This window comes from Bombina bombina, chromosome 12 (genome assembly GCF_027579735.1).
Source record: "Bombina bombina isolate aBomBom1 chromosome 12, aBomBom1.pri, whole genome shotgun sequence".
NCBI classification, from domain to species: domain Eukaryota; kingdom Metazoa; phylum Chordata; class Amphibia; order Anura; family Bombinatoridae; genus Bombina; species Bombina bombina.
This window is the reverse complement of record NC_069510.1, coordinates 97,281,667-97,298,557: the sequence shown is the minus strand read 5'-3', so window position 1 is coordinate 97,298,557 and position 16,891 is coordinate 97,281,667. Positions and strand designations below refer to the sequence as shown.

General features: G+C 40.9%; 1 protein-coding gene across 1 annotated transcript in view; it reads right to left on the bottom strand.

The window, feature by feature from the left end:
- ABCD1 (ATP binding cassette subfamily D member 1) overlaps nt 1–16,891 on the bottom strand; it is a 225,147-nt gene that overhangs the window by 129,760 nt on the left and 78,496 nt on the right. Inside the window, exon 7 of the mRNA XM_053695941.1 lies at nt 15,712–15,857. Coding sequence (XP_053551916.1) covers nt 15,712–15,857 — 146 coding nt within the window. The remainder of the gene's footprint in view (nt 1–15,711; nt 15,858–16,891) is intronic.

The following is a 16,891-nucleotide window of genomic DNA, read 5'->3' as shown; positions in this document are numbered from 1 at the left end:
GTTTTAATATAATAGTGTTGGTTGTGCCAAAGTGGGGAATGGAAAATAAAAGGAATTAGCTATCTTTTTAAACAATAAAATGTCCCTTTAAACACGAAAGCAGCATTGCAGCTGTTAAAAAGGTACTGCATAGTAGAAGTGTATACAATTGTGAACAAAAAAGTTTATTTGAGGAACCCTTGAGAATTGTGTTATATTATAACTACTGTATGTTCTAGGATGCCTTTTATTTTCAAAAACAGGGAATGACTATTGGTTCCAATGTTGAATGTTTATGAGGATAAATTAGTGTATGAGAATAAACTGTTCATTAAGTATGCAGCCACTTGGTGGCGCTACATTGATAATGTGTTTGGAGTGAGGTACGGCAACATTGGAACCCTTGAAGCTTTTATACAGGATTTGAACAATAGAACAAACTCTGTGAAATTCACCCTTACAGATAGTGAGGAATTTGTGATCTTTCTAGATACCACGGTTTATTTCAAGGATGGGGAATTACTCACTATATGTGAAACCAACAGACAGTAATGGTCTATTACATTATCAGAGTTTCCATCCAAGTAGTGTAGTGAGATCTCTCTAATGCAGTGAGCTTATGAGAGTTAAAAGAATAACATCTGAGGAAGATAGTTTTAATGAAAGGTTTGATGATATGGCAAAAAAAGTTTTTGGGTAAGGGTTATACCCCTCATCTTATTCAGGGTAAACTGGATAAAGCTAAAACTCCTCTAATAAAAGAGGGGAGAAACACTGTAATAAAAGTAGGCTAGAATTTAGTTCACCTCCTATGCCAGCCTTTAGGAGGAGACGTAACATTAGGGATGACTTGGTACACAAAGACTGGCAGTATGAAAAGGGTAAGACAAGGTTTTGTAACCAGTAAAAGCTATAGCTGTTTCCCCTGCCTTAACTTTGGGAACTGTAATGCCCTAATTAAGGGTACATATTTTTTACATCCATTAAAAAGGCAAAAAATTCCCGATTAGGGGTTACTTTACTTGTGAAAAACATAATTTATGTAAGAACTTACCTGATAAATTCATTTCTTTCATATTAGCAAGAGTCCATGAGCTAGTGACGTATGGGATATACATTCCTACCAGGAGGGGCAAAGTTTCCCAAACCTTAAAATGCCTATAAATACACCCCTCACCACACCCACAATTCAGTTTAACGAATAGCCAAGAAGTGGGGTGATAAGAAAAAAGTGCGAAAGCATATAAAATAAGGAATTGGAATAATTGTGCTTTATACAAAAAAATCATAACCACCACAAAAAAGGGCGGGCCTCATGGACTCTTGCTAATATGAAAGAAATGAATTTATCAGGTAAGTTCTTACATAAATTATGTTTTCTTTCATGTAATTAGCAAGAGTCCATGAGCTAGTGACGTATGGGATAATGACTACCCAAGATGTGGATCTTTCCACACAAGAGTCACTAGAGAGGGAGGGATAAAATAAAGACAGCCAATTCCTGCTGAAAATAATCCACACCCAAAATAAAGTTTAATGAAAAACATAAGCAGAAGATTCAAACTGAAACCACTGCCTGAAGTACTTTTCTACCAAAAACTGCTTCAGAAGAAGAAAACACATCAAAATGGTAGAATTTAGAAAAAGTATGCAAAGAGGACCAAGTTGCTGCTTTGCAAATCTGATCAATCGAAGCTTCATTCCTAAACGCCCAGGAAGTAGAAACTGACCTAGTAGAATGAACTGTAATCCTTCGAGGCGGAATTTTACCCGACTCAACATAGGCATGATGAAATAAAGATTTCAACCAAGATGCCAAAGAAATGGCAGAAGCTTTCTGGCCTTTTCTAGAACCGGAAAAGATGACAAATAGACTAGAAGTCTTTCGGAAAGACTTAGTAGCTTAAACATAATAATACAAAGCTCTAACAGCATCCAAAGAATGCAATGATTTCTCCTTAGAATTAATAGGATTAGGACATAATGAAGGAACCACAATTTCTCTACTAAGGTTGTTAGAATTCACAACCTTAGGTAAAAAATTCAAAAGAAGTTCGCAGCACCGCCTTATCCTGATGAAAAATCAGAAAAGGAGACTCACAAGAAAGAGCAGATAATTCAGAGACTCTTCTGGCAGAAGAGATGGCCAAAAGAAACAAAACTTTCCAAGAAAGTAATATAACGACCAAAGAATGCATGGGTTCAAAAGGAGGAGCTTGAAAAGCCCCCAGAACCAAATTCAAACTCCAAGGAGGAGAAATTGACTTAATGACAGGTTTTATACGAACCAAAGCTTGTACAAAACAATGAAATATCAGGAAGATTAGCAATCCTTCTGTGAAAAAAGAACAGAAAGAGCAGAGATTTGTCCTTTCAAGGAACTTGCGGACAAACCTTTATCTAAACCATCCTGAAGAAACTGAAAAATTCTCGGTATTCAAAAAGAATGCCAAGAAAAAATGATGAGAAAGACACTAAGAAATATAAGTCTTCCAGACTCTATAATATATCTCTCTAGATACAGATTTACGAGCCTGTCACATAGTATTAATCACAGAGTCAGAGAAACCTTCTTTGACCAAGAATCAAGCGTTCAAACTCCATACCTTAAAATTTAAGAATTTGAGATCCTGATGGAAAAAAGGACCTTGCGACAGAAAGTCTGGTCTTAACGGAAGAGTCCACAGCTGGCAAGAGGCCATCCGGACAAGATCCGCATACCAAAACCTGTGAGGCCATGCTGGAGCTACCAGCAGGACAAACAAGCATTCCTTTAGAATCTTGGAGAATACTCTTGGAAGAAGAACTAGAGGCGGAAAGATATAGGCAGGATGATACTTCCAAGGAAGTGATAATGTATCCACTGCTTCCACCCGAGGATCCCGGGATCTGGACAGATACCAGGGAAGTTTCTTGTTTAGATGAGAAGCCATCAGATCTATTTCTGGGAGTTCCCACATTTGAACAATCTGAAGAAATACCTCTGGGTGAAGAGACCATTCGCCCGGATGCAACGTTTGGCGACTGAGATAATCCGCTTCCCAATTGTCTATACCTGGGATATGAACCGCAGAGATTAGACAGGAGCTGGATTCCGCCCAAACCAAAATTCGAGATACTTCTTTCATAGCCAGAGGACTGTGAGTCCCTCCTTGATGATTGATGTATGCCACAGCTGTGACATTGTCTATCTGAAAACAAATGAACAACTCTCTCTTCAGAAGAGGCCAAGACTGAAGAGCTCTGAAAATTGCACGGAGTTCAAAATATTGATCGGTAATCTCACCTCCTGAGATTCCCAAACCCCTTGTGCCGTCAGAGACCCCCACACAGCTCCCCAACCTGTAAGACTTGCATCTGTTGAGATTATAGTCCAGGTCGGAAGAACAAAGAAGCCCCCTGAACTAAACGATGGTGAACTGTCCACCATGTCAGAGAGTGTCGTATAATCGGTTTAAAGATATTAATTGAGATATCTTTGTGTAATCCCTGCACCACTGGTTCAGCATACAGAGCTGAAGAGGTCGCATGTGAAAACGAGCAAAGGAGATCGCATCCGATGCAGCAGTCCTAAGACCTAAAATTTCCATGCATAAGGCTACCAAAGGGAATGATTGTGACTGAAGGTTTTGACAAGCTGATATCAATGTTAAACTTCTCTTATCTGACAAGGACAGAGTCATAGACACTGAATCTATCTGGAAACCTAAAAAGGTTACCCTTGTCTGAGGAAACAATGAACTAAATGGTAAATTGATCCTCCAACCATGATCTTGAAGAAACAACACAAGTCGATTCGTATGAGATTCTGCGAAAATGTGAAGACTGAGCAAGTACCAAGATATCGTCCAAATAAGGAAATACCAAAACCCTGTTCTCTGATTACAGACAGAAGGGCACCGAGAACCTTTGAAAAAAATTCTTGGAGCTGACGCTAGGCCAAACGGTAGAGCCACAAAACTGGTAATGCTTGTCTAAAAAGAGAATCTCAGAAACTAAAAGTGATCTGGATGAATCGGAATATGCAGATATGCATCCTGTAAATCTATTGTAGACATATAATGCCCTTGCTAAACAAAAGGCAGGATAGTCCTACAGTTACCATCTTGAATGTTGGTATCCTTACATAACGATTCAATATAGATAGATCCGGAACTGGTCTGAAGGAATTGACCTTCTTTGGTACAATGAAGAGATAGAATAAAACCCCAGCCCCTGTTCCAGAACTGGAACTGGCATAATTACTCCAGCCAACTCTAGATCTGAAACACATTTCAGAAATGCTGAGCCTTTGCTGTGTTTACTGGGACACGGGAAAGAAAAAAATCTCTTTGCAGGAGGCCTTAACTTGAAGCCAATTCTGTACCTTTCTGAAACAATGTTCTGAAACCAGAGATTGTGAACGGAATTGATCCAAATTTCCTTGAAGAAAACGTAAACTGCCCCATACCAGCTGAGCTGGAATGAGGGCCGCACCTTCATGGGTATTTAGGAGCTGGCTATAGGTTTCTATAAGGCTTGGATATATTCCAAACTGGAAATGGTTTCCAAACTGATACCGCTCCTGAGGATGAAGGATCAGGCTTTTGTTCCTTGTTGTGAGGAAAGGAACGAAAATGATTATTAGACCTAAATTTACCTTAGATTTTTAATCCTTTGGTAAAAAAAGTTCCCTTCCCTCCAGTAACAGTTGAGATAATAGAATCCAACTGAAAATCGAATAATTTATTACCCTGGAAAGAAAGGGAAAGCAAAGTTGACTTAGAAGACATATCAGCATTCCAAGTTTTAAGCCATAAAGCTTTTCTAGCTAAAATAGCTAGAGACATATACCTGACATCAACTCTAATGATATCAAAAGATGGTATCACAAATAAAATTATTAGCATGTTATAGAATAATAATAATGCTATAAAATTATGATATGTTACTTGTTGCGCTAACGCTTCTAACCAAAAAGTTGAAGCTGCAGCAACATCCGCTAAAAATATAGCAGGTCTAAGAAGATTACCTGAACATAAGTAAGCATTTCTTAGAAAGGATTCAATTTTCCTATCTAAAGGATCCTTAAATGAAGTACTATCTGCCATAGGAATAGTAGTACGTTTAGCAGGAGTAGAGACAGCCCCATTAACCTTAGAGATTTTGTCCCAAAACTCTAATCTGTCAGATGGCACAGGATATAATTGCTTAAACGTTTAGAAGGAGTAAATGAATTACCCAAATTATTCCATTCCCTGGAAATTACTTCAGAAATAGCATCAGGGAGAGAAAACACTTCTGGAATAACTACAGGAGATTTAAAAACCTTATTTAAACGTTTAGATTTAGTATCAAGAGGACCAGAATCCTCTATTTCTAATGCAATTAATACTTCTTTAAGTAAAGAACGAATAAATTCCATCTTGAACAAATACAAAGATTTATCAGCATCAACCTCTGAGACAGAAACCTCTGAACCAGAAGAACCATTATCAGTATCAGAATGATGATGTTCATTTAAAAATTCATCTGAAAAAAGAGAAGTTTTAAAAGACTTTTATGTATACTAGAAGGAGAAATAACAGACATAGCCTTCTTAATGGATTTAAAAAATAAAATCTCTTATGTTATCAGGAACACTCTGAAAATTAGATGTTGACGGAACAGCAACAGGTAATGTAACAGTACTAAAGGAAATTTTATCTGCATTAATAAGTTTGTCATGACATGCAATACAAACAACAGCTGGAGAAACAGATACCAAAAGTTTATAGCAGATACACTTAGCTTGGTAGCTCCAGCACTGGGCAGCGATTTTCCTGAAGTATCTTCTGACTCAGTTGCAACGTGGAACATCTTGCAATATGTAAAAGAAAAAACAACATATAAAGCAAAATTGATCAAATTCCTTAAATGACAGTTTCAGGAATGGGAAAAAAATGCCAGTGAACAAGCTTCTAGCAACCAGAAGCAATAAATAATGAGACTTAAATAATGTGGAGACAAAAATGACGCCCATATTTTTTAGCGCCAAAAAAGACGCCCACATTATTTGGCGCCTAAATGCTTTTGGCGCCAAAAATGACGCCACATCCGGAACGCCGACACTTTTGACGCAAAAAAAGTCAAAAAATGACGCAACTTCCGGCGACACGTATGACGCCGGAAACAGAAAAAAAAATTTTGCACCAAAAAAGTCCGCGCCAAGAATGACGCAATAAAAACAGAATTTATGTTTACCTGATAAATTTCTTTCTCCAACGGTGTGTCCGGTCCACGGCGTCATCCTTACTTGTGGGATATTCTCTTCCCCAACAGGAAATGGCAAAGAGCCCAGCAAAGCTGGTCACATGATCCCTCCTAGGCTCCGCCTACCCCAGTCATTCGACCGACGTTAAGGAGGAATATTTGCATAGGAGAAACCATATGGTACCGTGGTGACTGTAGTTAAAGAAAATAAAATATCAGACCTGATTAAAAAAACCAGGGCGGGCCGTGGACCGGACACACCGTTGGAGAAAGAAATTTATCAGGTAAACATAAATTCTGTTTTCTCCAACATAGGTGTGTCCGGTCCACGGCGTCATCCTTACTTGTGGGAACCAATACCAAAGCTTTAGGACACGGATGAAGGGAGGGAGCAAATCAGGTCACCTAAATGGAAGGCACCACGGCTTGCAAAACCTTTCTCCCAAAAATAGCCTCAGAAGAAGCAAAAGTATCAAACTTGTAAAATTTGGTAAAAGTGTGCAGTGAAGACCAAGTCGCTGCCCTACATATCTGATCAACAGAAGCCTCGTTCTTGAAGGCCCATGTGGAAGCCACAGCCCTAGTGGAATGAGCTGTGATTCTTTCGGGAGGCTGCCGTCCGGCAGTCTCGTAAGCCAATCTGATGATGCTTTTAATCCAAAAAGAGAGAGAGGTAGAAGTTGCTTTTTGACCTCTCCTTTTACCTGAATAAACAACAAACAAGGAAGATGTTTGTCTAAAATCCTTTGTAGCATCTAAATAGAATTTTAGAGCGCGAACAACATCCAAATTGTGCAACAAACGTTCCTTCTTTGAAACTGGTTTTGGACACAGAGAAGGTACGATAATCTCCTGGTTAATGTTTTTGTTAGAAACAACTTTTGGAAGAAAACCAGGTTTAGTACGTAAAACCACCTTATCTGCATGGAACACCAGATAAGGAGGAGAACACTGCAGAGCAGATAATTCTGAGACTCTTCTAGCAGAAGAAATCGCAACTAAAAACAAAACTTTCCAAGATAATAACTTAATATCAACGGAATGTAAGGGTTCAAACGGAACCCCCTGAAGAACTGAAAGAACTAAATTGAGACTCCAAGGAGGAGTCAAAGGTTTGTAAACAGGCTTGATTCTAACCAGAGCCTGAACAAAGGCTTGAACATCTGGCACAGCTGCCAGCTTTTTGTGAAGTAATACCGACAAGGCAGAAATCTGTCCCTTCAGGGAACTTGCAGATAATCCTTTTTCCAATCCTTCTTGAAGGAAGGATAGAATCCTAGGAATCTTAACCTTGTCCCAAGGGAATCCTTTAGATTCACACCAACAGATATATTTTTTCCAAATTTTGTGGTAAATCTTTCTAGTCACAGGCTTCCTGGCCTGAACAAGAGTATCGATCACAGAATCTGAGAATCCTCGCTTCGATAAAATCAAGCGTTCAATCTCCAAGCAGTCAGCTGGAGTGAAACCAGATTCGGATGTTCGAACGGACCCTGAACAAGAAGGTCTCGTCTCAAAGGTAGCTTCCAAGGTGGAGCCGATGACATATTCACCAGATCTGCATACCAAGTCCTGCGTGGCCACGCAGGAACTATCAAGATCACCGACGCCCTCTCCTGCTTGATCCTGGCTATCAGCCTGGGGATGAGAGGAAATGGCGGGAACACATAAGCTAGTTTGAAGGTCCAAGGTGCTACTAGTGCATCCACTAGAGCCGCCTTGGGATCCCTGGATCTGGCCCCGTAGCAAGGAACTTTGAAGTTCTGACGAGAGGCCATCAGATCCATGTCTGGAATGCCCCACAGGTGAGTGACTTGGGCAAAGATTTCCGGATGGAGTTCCCACTCCCCCGGATGCAATGTCTGACGACTCAGAAAATCCGCTTCCCAATTTTCCACTCCTGGGATGTGGATAGCAGACAGGTGGCAGGAGTGAGACTCCGCCCAAAGAATAATTTTGGTTACTTCTTCCATCGCTAGGGAACTCCTTGTTCCCCCCTGATGGTTGATGTACGCAACAGTCGTCATGTTGTCTGATTGAAACCGTATGAACCTGGTCCTCGCAAGCTGGGGCCAGGCCTGGAGCGCATTGAATATCGCTCTCAGTTCCAGAATATTTATCGGTAGAAGAGATTCTTCCCGAGACCAAAGACCCTGAGCTTTCAGGGATCCCCAGACCGCGCCCCAGCCTATCAGACTGGCGTCGGTCGTGACAATGACCCACTCTGGTCTGTGGAACATCATCCCTTGAGACAGATTGTCCAGGGACAGCCACCAACGGAGTGAGTCTCTGGTCCTCTGATTTACTTGTATCTTCGGAGACAAGTCTGTATAGTCCCCATTCCACTGACTGAGCATGCACAGTTGTAATGGTCTTAGATGAATGCGCGCAAAAGGAACTATGTCCATCGCCGCCACCATCAACCCGATCACTTCCATGCACTGAGCTATGGAAGGAAGAGGAACGGAATGAAGTATCCGACAAGAGTCCAGAAGCTTTGTTTTTCTGGCCTCTGTTAGAAAGATCCTCATTTCTAAGGAGTCTATAATTGTTCCCAAGAAGGGAACCCTTGTTGACGGGGATAGAGAACTCTTTTCCACGTTCACTTTCCAGCCGTGAGATCTGAGAAAGGCCAGGACAATGTCCGTGTGAGCCTTTGCTTGAGGAAGGGACGACGCTTGAATCAGAATGTCGTCCAGGTAAGGTACTACTGCAATGCCCCTTGGTCTTAGCACCGCTAGAAGGGACCCTAGTACCTTTGTGAAAATCCTTGGAGCAGTGGCTAATCCGAAAGGAAGCGCCACGAACTGGTAATGTTTGTCCAGGAATGCAAACCTTAGGAACCGATGATGTTCCTTGTGGATAGGAATATGTAGATACGCATCCTTTAAATCCACCGTGGTCATAAATTGACCTTCCTGGATGGAAGGAAGGATAGTTCGAATGGTTTCCATCTTGAACGATGGGACCTTGAGAAATTTGTTTAAGATCTTGAGATCTAGGATTGGTCTGAACGTTCCCTCTTTTTTGGGAACTATGAACAGATTGGAGTAGAACCCCATCCCTTGTTCTCTTAATGGAACAGGATGAATCACTCCCATTTTTAACAGGTCTTCTACACAATGTAAGAACGCCTGTCTTTTTATGTGGTCTGAAGACAACTGCGACTTGTGGAACCTCCCCCTTGGGGGAAGTCCCTTGAATTCCAGAAGATAACCCTGGGAGACTATTTCTAGCGCCCAAGGATCCAGAACATCTCTTGCCCAAGCCTGAGCGAAGAGAGAGAGTCTGCCCCCCACCAGATCCGGTCCCGGATCGGGGGCCAATATTTCATGCTGTCTTGGTAGCAGTGGCAGGTTTCTTGGCCTGCTTTCCCTTGTTCCAGCCTTGCATTGGTCTCCAAGCTGGCTTGGCCTGAGAAGTATTACCCTCTTGCTTAGAGGACGTAGCACCTTGGGCTGGTCCGTTTTTACGAAAGGGACGAAAATTAGGTCTATTTTTTGCCTTGAAGGGCCGATCCTGAGGAAGGGCGTGGCCCTTACCCCCAGTGATATCAGAGATAATCTCTTTCAAGTCAGGACCAAACAGCGTTTTCCCCTTGAAAGGAATGTTTAGTAGCTTGTTCTTGGAAGACGCATCAGCCGACCAAGATTTCAACCAAAGCGCTCTGCGCGCCACAATAGCAAACCCAGAGTTCTTAGCCGCTAACTTAGCCAATTGCAAAGAGGCGTCTAGAGTGAAAGAATTAGCCAATTTGAGAGCATTGATTCTGTCCATAATCTCCTCATAAGGAGGAGAGTCACTATCGAGCACCTTAAGCAGTTCATCAAACCAGAAATATGCGGCTGTAGTGACAGGGACAATGCATGAAATGGGTTGTAGAAGGTAACCCTGCTGAACAAACATCTTTTTAAGCAAACCTTCTAATTTTTTATCCATAGGATCTTTGAAAGCACAACTATCCTCTATGGGAATAGTGGTGCGTTTGTTTAAAGTAGAAACCGCTCCCTCGACCTTGGGGACTGACTGCCATAAGTCCTTTCTGGGGTCGACCATAGGAAACAATTTTTTAAATATGGGGGGAGGGACGAAAGGAATACCGGGCCTTTCCCATTCTTTATTAACAATGTCCGCCACCCGCTTGGGTATAGGAAAAGCTTCTGGGAGCCCCGGCACCTCTAGGAACTTGTCCATTTTACATAGTTTCTCTGGGATGACTAAATTTTCACAATCATCCAGAGTGGATAATACCTCCTTAAGCAAAATGCGGAGATGTTCCAATTTAAATTTAAATGTAATCACATCAGATTCAGCCTGCTGAGAAATGTTCCCTAAATCAGTAATTTCTCCCTCAGACAAAACCTCCCTGGCCCCCTCAGATTGGGTTAGGGGCCCTTCAGAGATATTAATATCAGCGTCGTCATGCTCTTCAGTAACTAAAACAGAGCAGCCACGCTTACGCTGACAAGGGTTCATTTTGGCTAAAATGTTTTTGACAGAATTATCCATTACAGCCGTTAATTGTTGCATAGTAAGGAGTATTGGCGCGCTAGATGTACTAGGGGCCTCCTGAGTGGGCAAGACTCGTGTAGACGAAGGAGGGAATGATGCAGTACCATGCTTACTCCCCTCACTTGAGGAATCATCTTGGGCATCATTGTCATTATCACATAAATCACATTTATTTAAATGAATAGGAATTCTGGCTTCCCCACATTCAGAACACAGTCTATCTGGTAGTTCAGACATGTTAAACAGGCATAAACTTGATCAGAAAGTACAAAAAACGTTTTAAAATAAAACCGTTACTGTCACTTTAAATTTTAAACTGAACACACTTTATTACTGCAATTGCGAAAAAACATGAAGGAATTGTTCAAAATTCACCAAATTTTCACCACAGCGTCTTAAAGCCTTGAAAATATTGCACACCAATTTTGGAAGCTTTAACCCTTAAAATAACGGAACCGGAGCCGTTTTAAGCTTTAAACCCCTTTACAGTCCCTGGTATCTGCTTTGCTGAGACCCAACCAAACCCAAAGGGGAATACGATACCAAATGACGCCTTCAGAAGTCTTTTATAAGTATCAGAGCTCCTCTCACATGCGACTGCATGCCATGCCTCTCAAAAACAAGTGCGCAACACCGGCGCGAAAATGAGACTCTGCCTATGCTTTGGGAAAGCCCCTAAAGAATAAGGTGTCTAAAACAGTGCCTGCCGATATTATTAAATCAAAATACCCAGAATAAATGATTCCTCAAGGCTAAATAAGTGTTAATATCAATCGATTTAGCCCAAAAAAAGTCTACAGTTTAAATAAGCCCTTGTGAAGCCCTTATTTACAATCGTAATAAACATGGCTTACCGGATCCCATAGGGAAAATGACAGCTTCCAGCATTACATCGTCTTGTTAGAATGTGTCATACCTCAAGCAGCAAGAGACTGCAAACTGTTCCCCCAACTGAAGTTAATTGCTCTCAACAGTCCTGTGTGGAACAGCCATGGATTTTAGTTACGGTTGCTAAAATCATTTTCCTCATACAAACAGAATTCTTCATCTCTTTTCTGTTTCTGAGTAAATAGTACGTACCAGCACTATTTGAAAATAACAAACTCTTGATTGAATAATGAAAAACTACAGTTAAACACTAAAAAACTCTAAGCCATCTCCGTGGAGATGTTGCCTGTACAACGGCAAAGAGAATGACTGGGGTAGGCGGAGCCTAGGAGGGATCATGTGACCAGCTTTGCTGGGCTCTTTGCCATTTCCTGTTGGGGAAGAGAATATCCCACAAGTAAGGATGACGCCGTGGACCGGACACACCTATGTTGGAGAAATGAAGCATTTTCAGCCCCCGCGAGCCTAACAGCCCACAGGGAAAAAGTCAAATTTTTTAAGGTAAGAAAAAATTATTGAAACAAATGCATTTATCCCAAGTATGAAACTGACTGTCTGAAAATAAGGAATGTTGAACATCCTGAGTCAAGGCAAATAAATGTTTGAATACATATATTTAGAACTTTATAAAAAAAGTGCCCAACCATAGCTTAGAGTGTCACAGAAAATAAGCTTACTTACTTACCCCAGGACACTCATCCACATGTTGTAGAAAGCCAAACCAGTACTGAAACGAAAATCAGCAGAGGTAATGGTATATATATAAGAGTATATCGTCGATCTGAAAAGGGAGGTAAGAGATGAATCTCTACGACCGATAACAGAGAACCTATGAAATAGACCCCATAGAAGGAGATCATTGCATTCAAATAGGCAATACTCTCCTCACATCCCTCTGACATTCACTGCACGCTGAGAGGAAAACCGGGCTCCAACCTGCTGCGGAGCGCATATCAACGTAGAATCTAGCACAAACTTACTTCACCACCTCCATAGGAGGCAAAGTTTGTAAAACTGAATTGTGGGTGTGGTGAGGGGTGTATTTATAGGCATTTTAAGGTTTGGGAAACTTTGCCCCTCCTGGTAGGAATGTATATCCCATACGTCACTAGCTCATGGACTCTTGCTAATTACATGAAAGAAAAGTGTTTGCCATAAAATTAATTGTCCGTGTGGGAGGATCTATATTGGCAAGACCAATCGTATAGTAGGTGACAGAATAAATGAGTATAAAAGTAATATTTGTTGTAAGAACAAATATGTTCCTGCTTCTGCGAATTTTCCAGAGTTTGCCTATAATATTAGCCAACTTAGGTATCCGGTTATTGATCATATTCCTTGCCCATGGACAGGGGGCGATAAAGAGCTCCTACTTAAAAGAAAGGAGGCCTTTTGGATCTATAAATTAAAAATGCAATGCAACCAATAGGCATGAATAAGGAGCTTGATTTTTCTGTATACATCTCATTACCATGGCACCTTGTCTATTTAGCGCAGTTTCCACCTGTTAGTTTTTTATTTTAAAATTTTATGAATTTTTATTGTTATATGGCATGACCTCTTAGTTGTGCATTTTAGATTAAAGGGAAAGACTAATCAAAATCAAACTTTTTCTTTGTTCTCTTACTATCTTTATTTGAATGTAAGATTAGGAGCCGGCCCATTTTTGGTTCAGAACCTGGGTAGCACTTGCTGATTGGTGGCTACATTTGGACACCAGTCAGAAAGCGCTACCCAGGTGCTGAACCAAAAATGGCCCGGCTCCTAAGCTTAAATTCTTGCTTTTTCAAATAAAGATACCAAGAGAACAAAGAAAAAATGAGAATAGGAGTAAATTAGAACGTTGCTTAAAATTGCATGCTCAATCTGAATCATGAAAGTTTAATTTTGACTAGACTATCCCTTTAAGTAACTGATGAGATTATTTCTAAATACATTTTTTTAGGATCCACCACTAGATGGCAAATGTACAGCTGAACACCGATTGTTGGTGTGGTAGAAAGGTTTACATATTTATTATTATCAGCATGATTAAGAGCTAGGTGCTCGAAACATTGCTCTGTATGAGATCTGCAAATTATAATAAAGTTTTCTTTTAACGTTACAAGTGCTGCTGGTATTAGATATCTACTATTTGGCAGCAACCCTGTTACATCGTGCATTACTCAAAAGATGTTGTGCTTTCTCATGTTGGATATGTAAATTTACTCTCAAACCCACATATATACACGTTGGTTTGGAGTAGCTGTGTTACTGCAGTGATTTAGCTATAAAAATAACAAGAGAGTGTTGCACTAAGCAATGATACTTTATACATTTGAAAATAGAAAAGCTTTCAAGAGTTTCCTCTCTTCCTCAGTTCTGAAGCAATACTGATCAATATGATGGCATTTTCCCCCCTGTACGTTTTATTAAACTGGCTATTGTCAGCCTCTTTACTCCTCCTGTCCCATTACTAAGGGCTAGATTTATCAAGCCCCTGCAGCAGCAAGTTCTCACAAGAACTTGCTCGCCGCGATTTATCAAACAGCGGTCACCAGACCGCTGCTTCCCTAACATCTTTGCCACATCTATTCTGGCGAAATTCAATCTCCTCGGTCGAGTACGACCGAGGAGATTGACAGCTCCTGCCCGCGCGTGATTGGCTGTGCGCGGGCAGGGGGCGGGATTGCACCCCGCCACAGGCGAGCTGAAGCGTATACGCGCCCCAGTACGCCTCAGGGTTGATAAATCTAGCCCTAAGAGCTCTGTAACACTTTCTGCTGTTTTAACCATCCTGTGTTTCAAGATATAATCTGCAAATGCCATCAGATTAATTAGTATTGCTTCACACTCTCATCCTCTCTCACACTCTCATTCTCTCTCTCACACTCTCATTCTCTCTCTCACACTCTCATTCTCTCTCTCACACTCTCATTCTCTCTCTCACACTCTCATTCTCTCTCTCACACACACTCTCATTCTCTCTCTCACACACACTCTCATTCTCTCTCTCACACTCTCATTCTCTCTCTCTCACACACTCTCATTCTCTCTCTCACACTCTCATTCTCTCTCTCACACTCTCATTCTCTCTCTCACACTCTCATTCTCTCTCTCACACTCTCATTCTCTCTCTCACACTCTCATTCTCTCTCTCACACTCTCATTCTCTCTCTCACACTCTCATTCTCTCTCTCACACTCTCATTCTCTCTCTCACACTCTCATTCTCTCTCTCAAGTCAACTATATATATAAATATATAAACACACATAGTACTACACACACATCACTACACATGTCAGACCTTAATCATTGCCCACACAACATGCACGTGACACATTGTACCCAGAGGAACACTATGTTCCTATATATGCCCACATGAGACACTAATGTGCCACAATGTTACTGTTACACCTGCATGTTACTACATTCTGGTAACCAAACACCAATACTCTACTAGACAGAATCCCCCAAGGATGTAGTAATAGTACTAACAAAATAATAACAATACTTTTTTTTCATTCAGAACACGCCTAACCAATTTAAATTCAATATTAAACTTGCATGATTCAAATAGAGCAGGTCATTTTAAGACACTTAAATTCACTTCTATTTTCAAATGTGCTTCTTTCTCTTGGTATCCCTTGTTGAAAAATAATATGTACAGATCCTACACTAGTGGGCGCTAGCTGCTGATTGGTGCCTGTGCACATTTGTCTCTTGTGATTGGCTAAAGTAACTAGAGGTGTCCAGTTAGCTGCCAGTAGTGCAATGCTGTTCCTTCAGCAATGGACAACAATAGAACAAAGCAAATTTGATAAGAGAAGCAAATTAAAAAGCTGTTTAAAATTGTATAATTATCAAAATCATAAAAGAAAATGTTGGGGTTTCCCGTCACATTAACCATAATTGCGGAGCTCAGGATGACGGTGTTGCTGGGAAGTGTGAACAGGATATGTAGACAGCTGTGCCACAGGCTACCGATTCACCCACCACTGATAGGTACAGCTTATACCCCCACACACCGTGTGTTCAGCACAAGAACACTTACATATTACTCGCTTACAGTGAAACTATATTCTGTACAAATGAATTGTCAGATAAACTAAGGCACTTACCTCCCTCTCTTGGCACCAGGTAGTTCAGATTCACAATGGTCAGAATAGTGTCCAGGTCTTTGTCATAGAAGTGTTTTCTCCTCATATCCTCTGCGGTGTCAGGGTATATTACCTGATCCCGCAGGCTTCCCACAGACATGTAAGGCCTGAAATAAATGCAGTATACGGATTAACACCTATCGGTGGCGGGGGAAAGTTTTAAATGGCACGATCAGAAGCTGGGGATCCGGATTATCAGGTATCAGGTCTATGGGTGGCACGACGATTGTCACTCTGTCCTGTATTTCAGATTTGAGAAGTCCTTTCAGGTAAGGGATGGTTGCTGACTGTACATGTAGTCTTACCTCTTAAAGGGATAGTCTAGTCAAAATTAAACTGGCATTATTCAGATAGAGCGGGCAATTTTAAGTAACTTTCTAATTTACTCCTATTATAAGTTTTCTCTCTCGTTTTTTTGGTATCTTTATTTGATAAAAGCAAAAATGTAAGCTTAGGAGCCGATCCATTTTTGGATAGCAGCTGCTGATTGGTGGCTACATTTAGACATCAATCAGCAAGCACTACCGAGGTGCTGAATCAAAAATGGTCCGGCTCCTAAGCTTATTTTCTTGCTTTTTCAAATAAAGATAGCAAGAGAATGAAGAAATATTGATGATAGGAGTAAATTAGAAAGTTGCCGCTCTATCTGAATAATGACAGTTTATTTTTGACTAGACTGTCCCTAGCAAAGACAGTCCCTTAATGATCCAATAATGGTGATGCCCCATACAGTGAAAACCTGGTAATGGTTCTATCGCTGCTGTGCAGTATTGTTCGTGTGTCATGGATTACAATGCACAGCTGATTGCAACAGCAAGGGCCACTCACAATACCCATGTGATTGTCACTTTGTTTAAAAGGGACAGTAAGCATCTTGTAACTACAAGACATTTCTGTTGTGTTGCTATAGAATAATATAATCGGCCAAATCCCAACATTTGTAAAACAAATTAACATCCTTTGTACTGCAATTATTTATCAATAACCAAACTCCACCGACTATTTGCCTCATTTGGAGGAGCCAATCTGGGCTTTAATCTGCAGACAACAAGGCTAACCACTGTCATAATGTTAGTATAAAGTGAATTGTTTTGCAGTTGTTAGAAGCCAATAAGGGACACATATGTAACAGGGTTAGCCT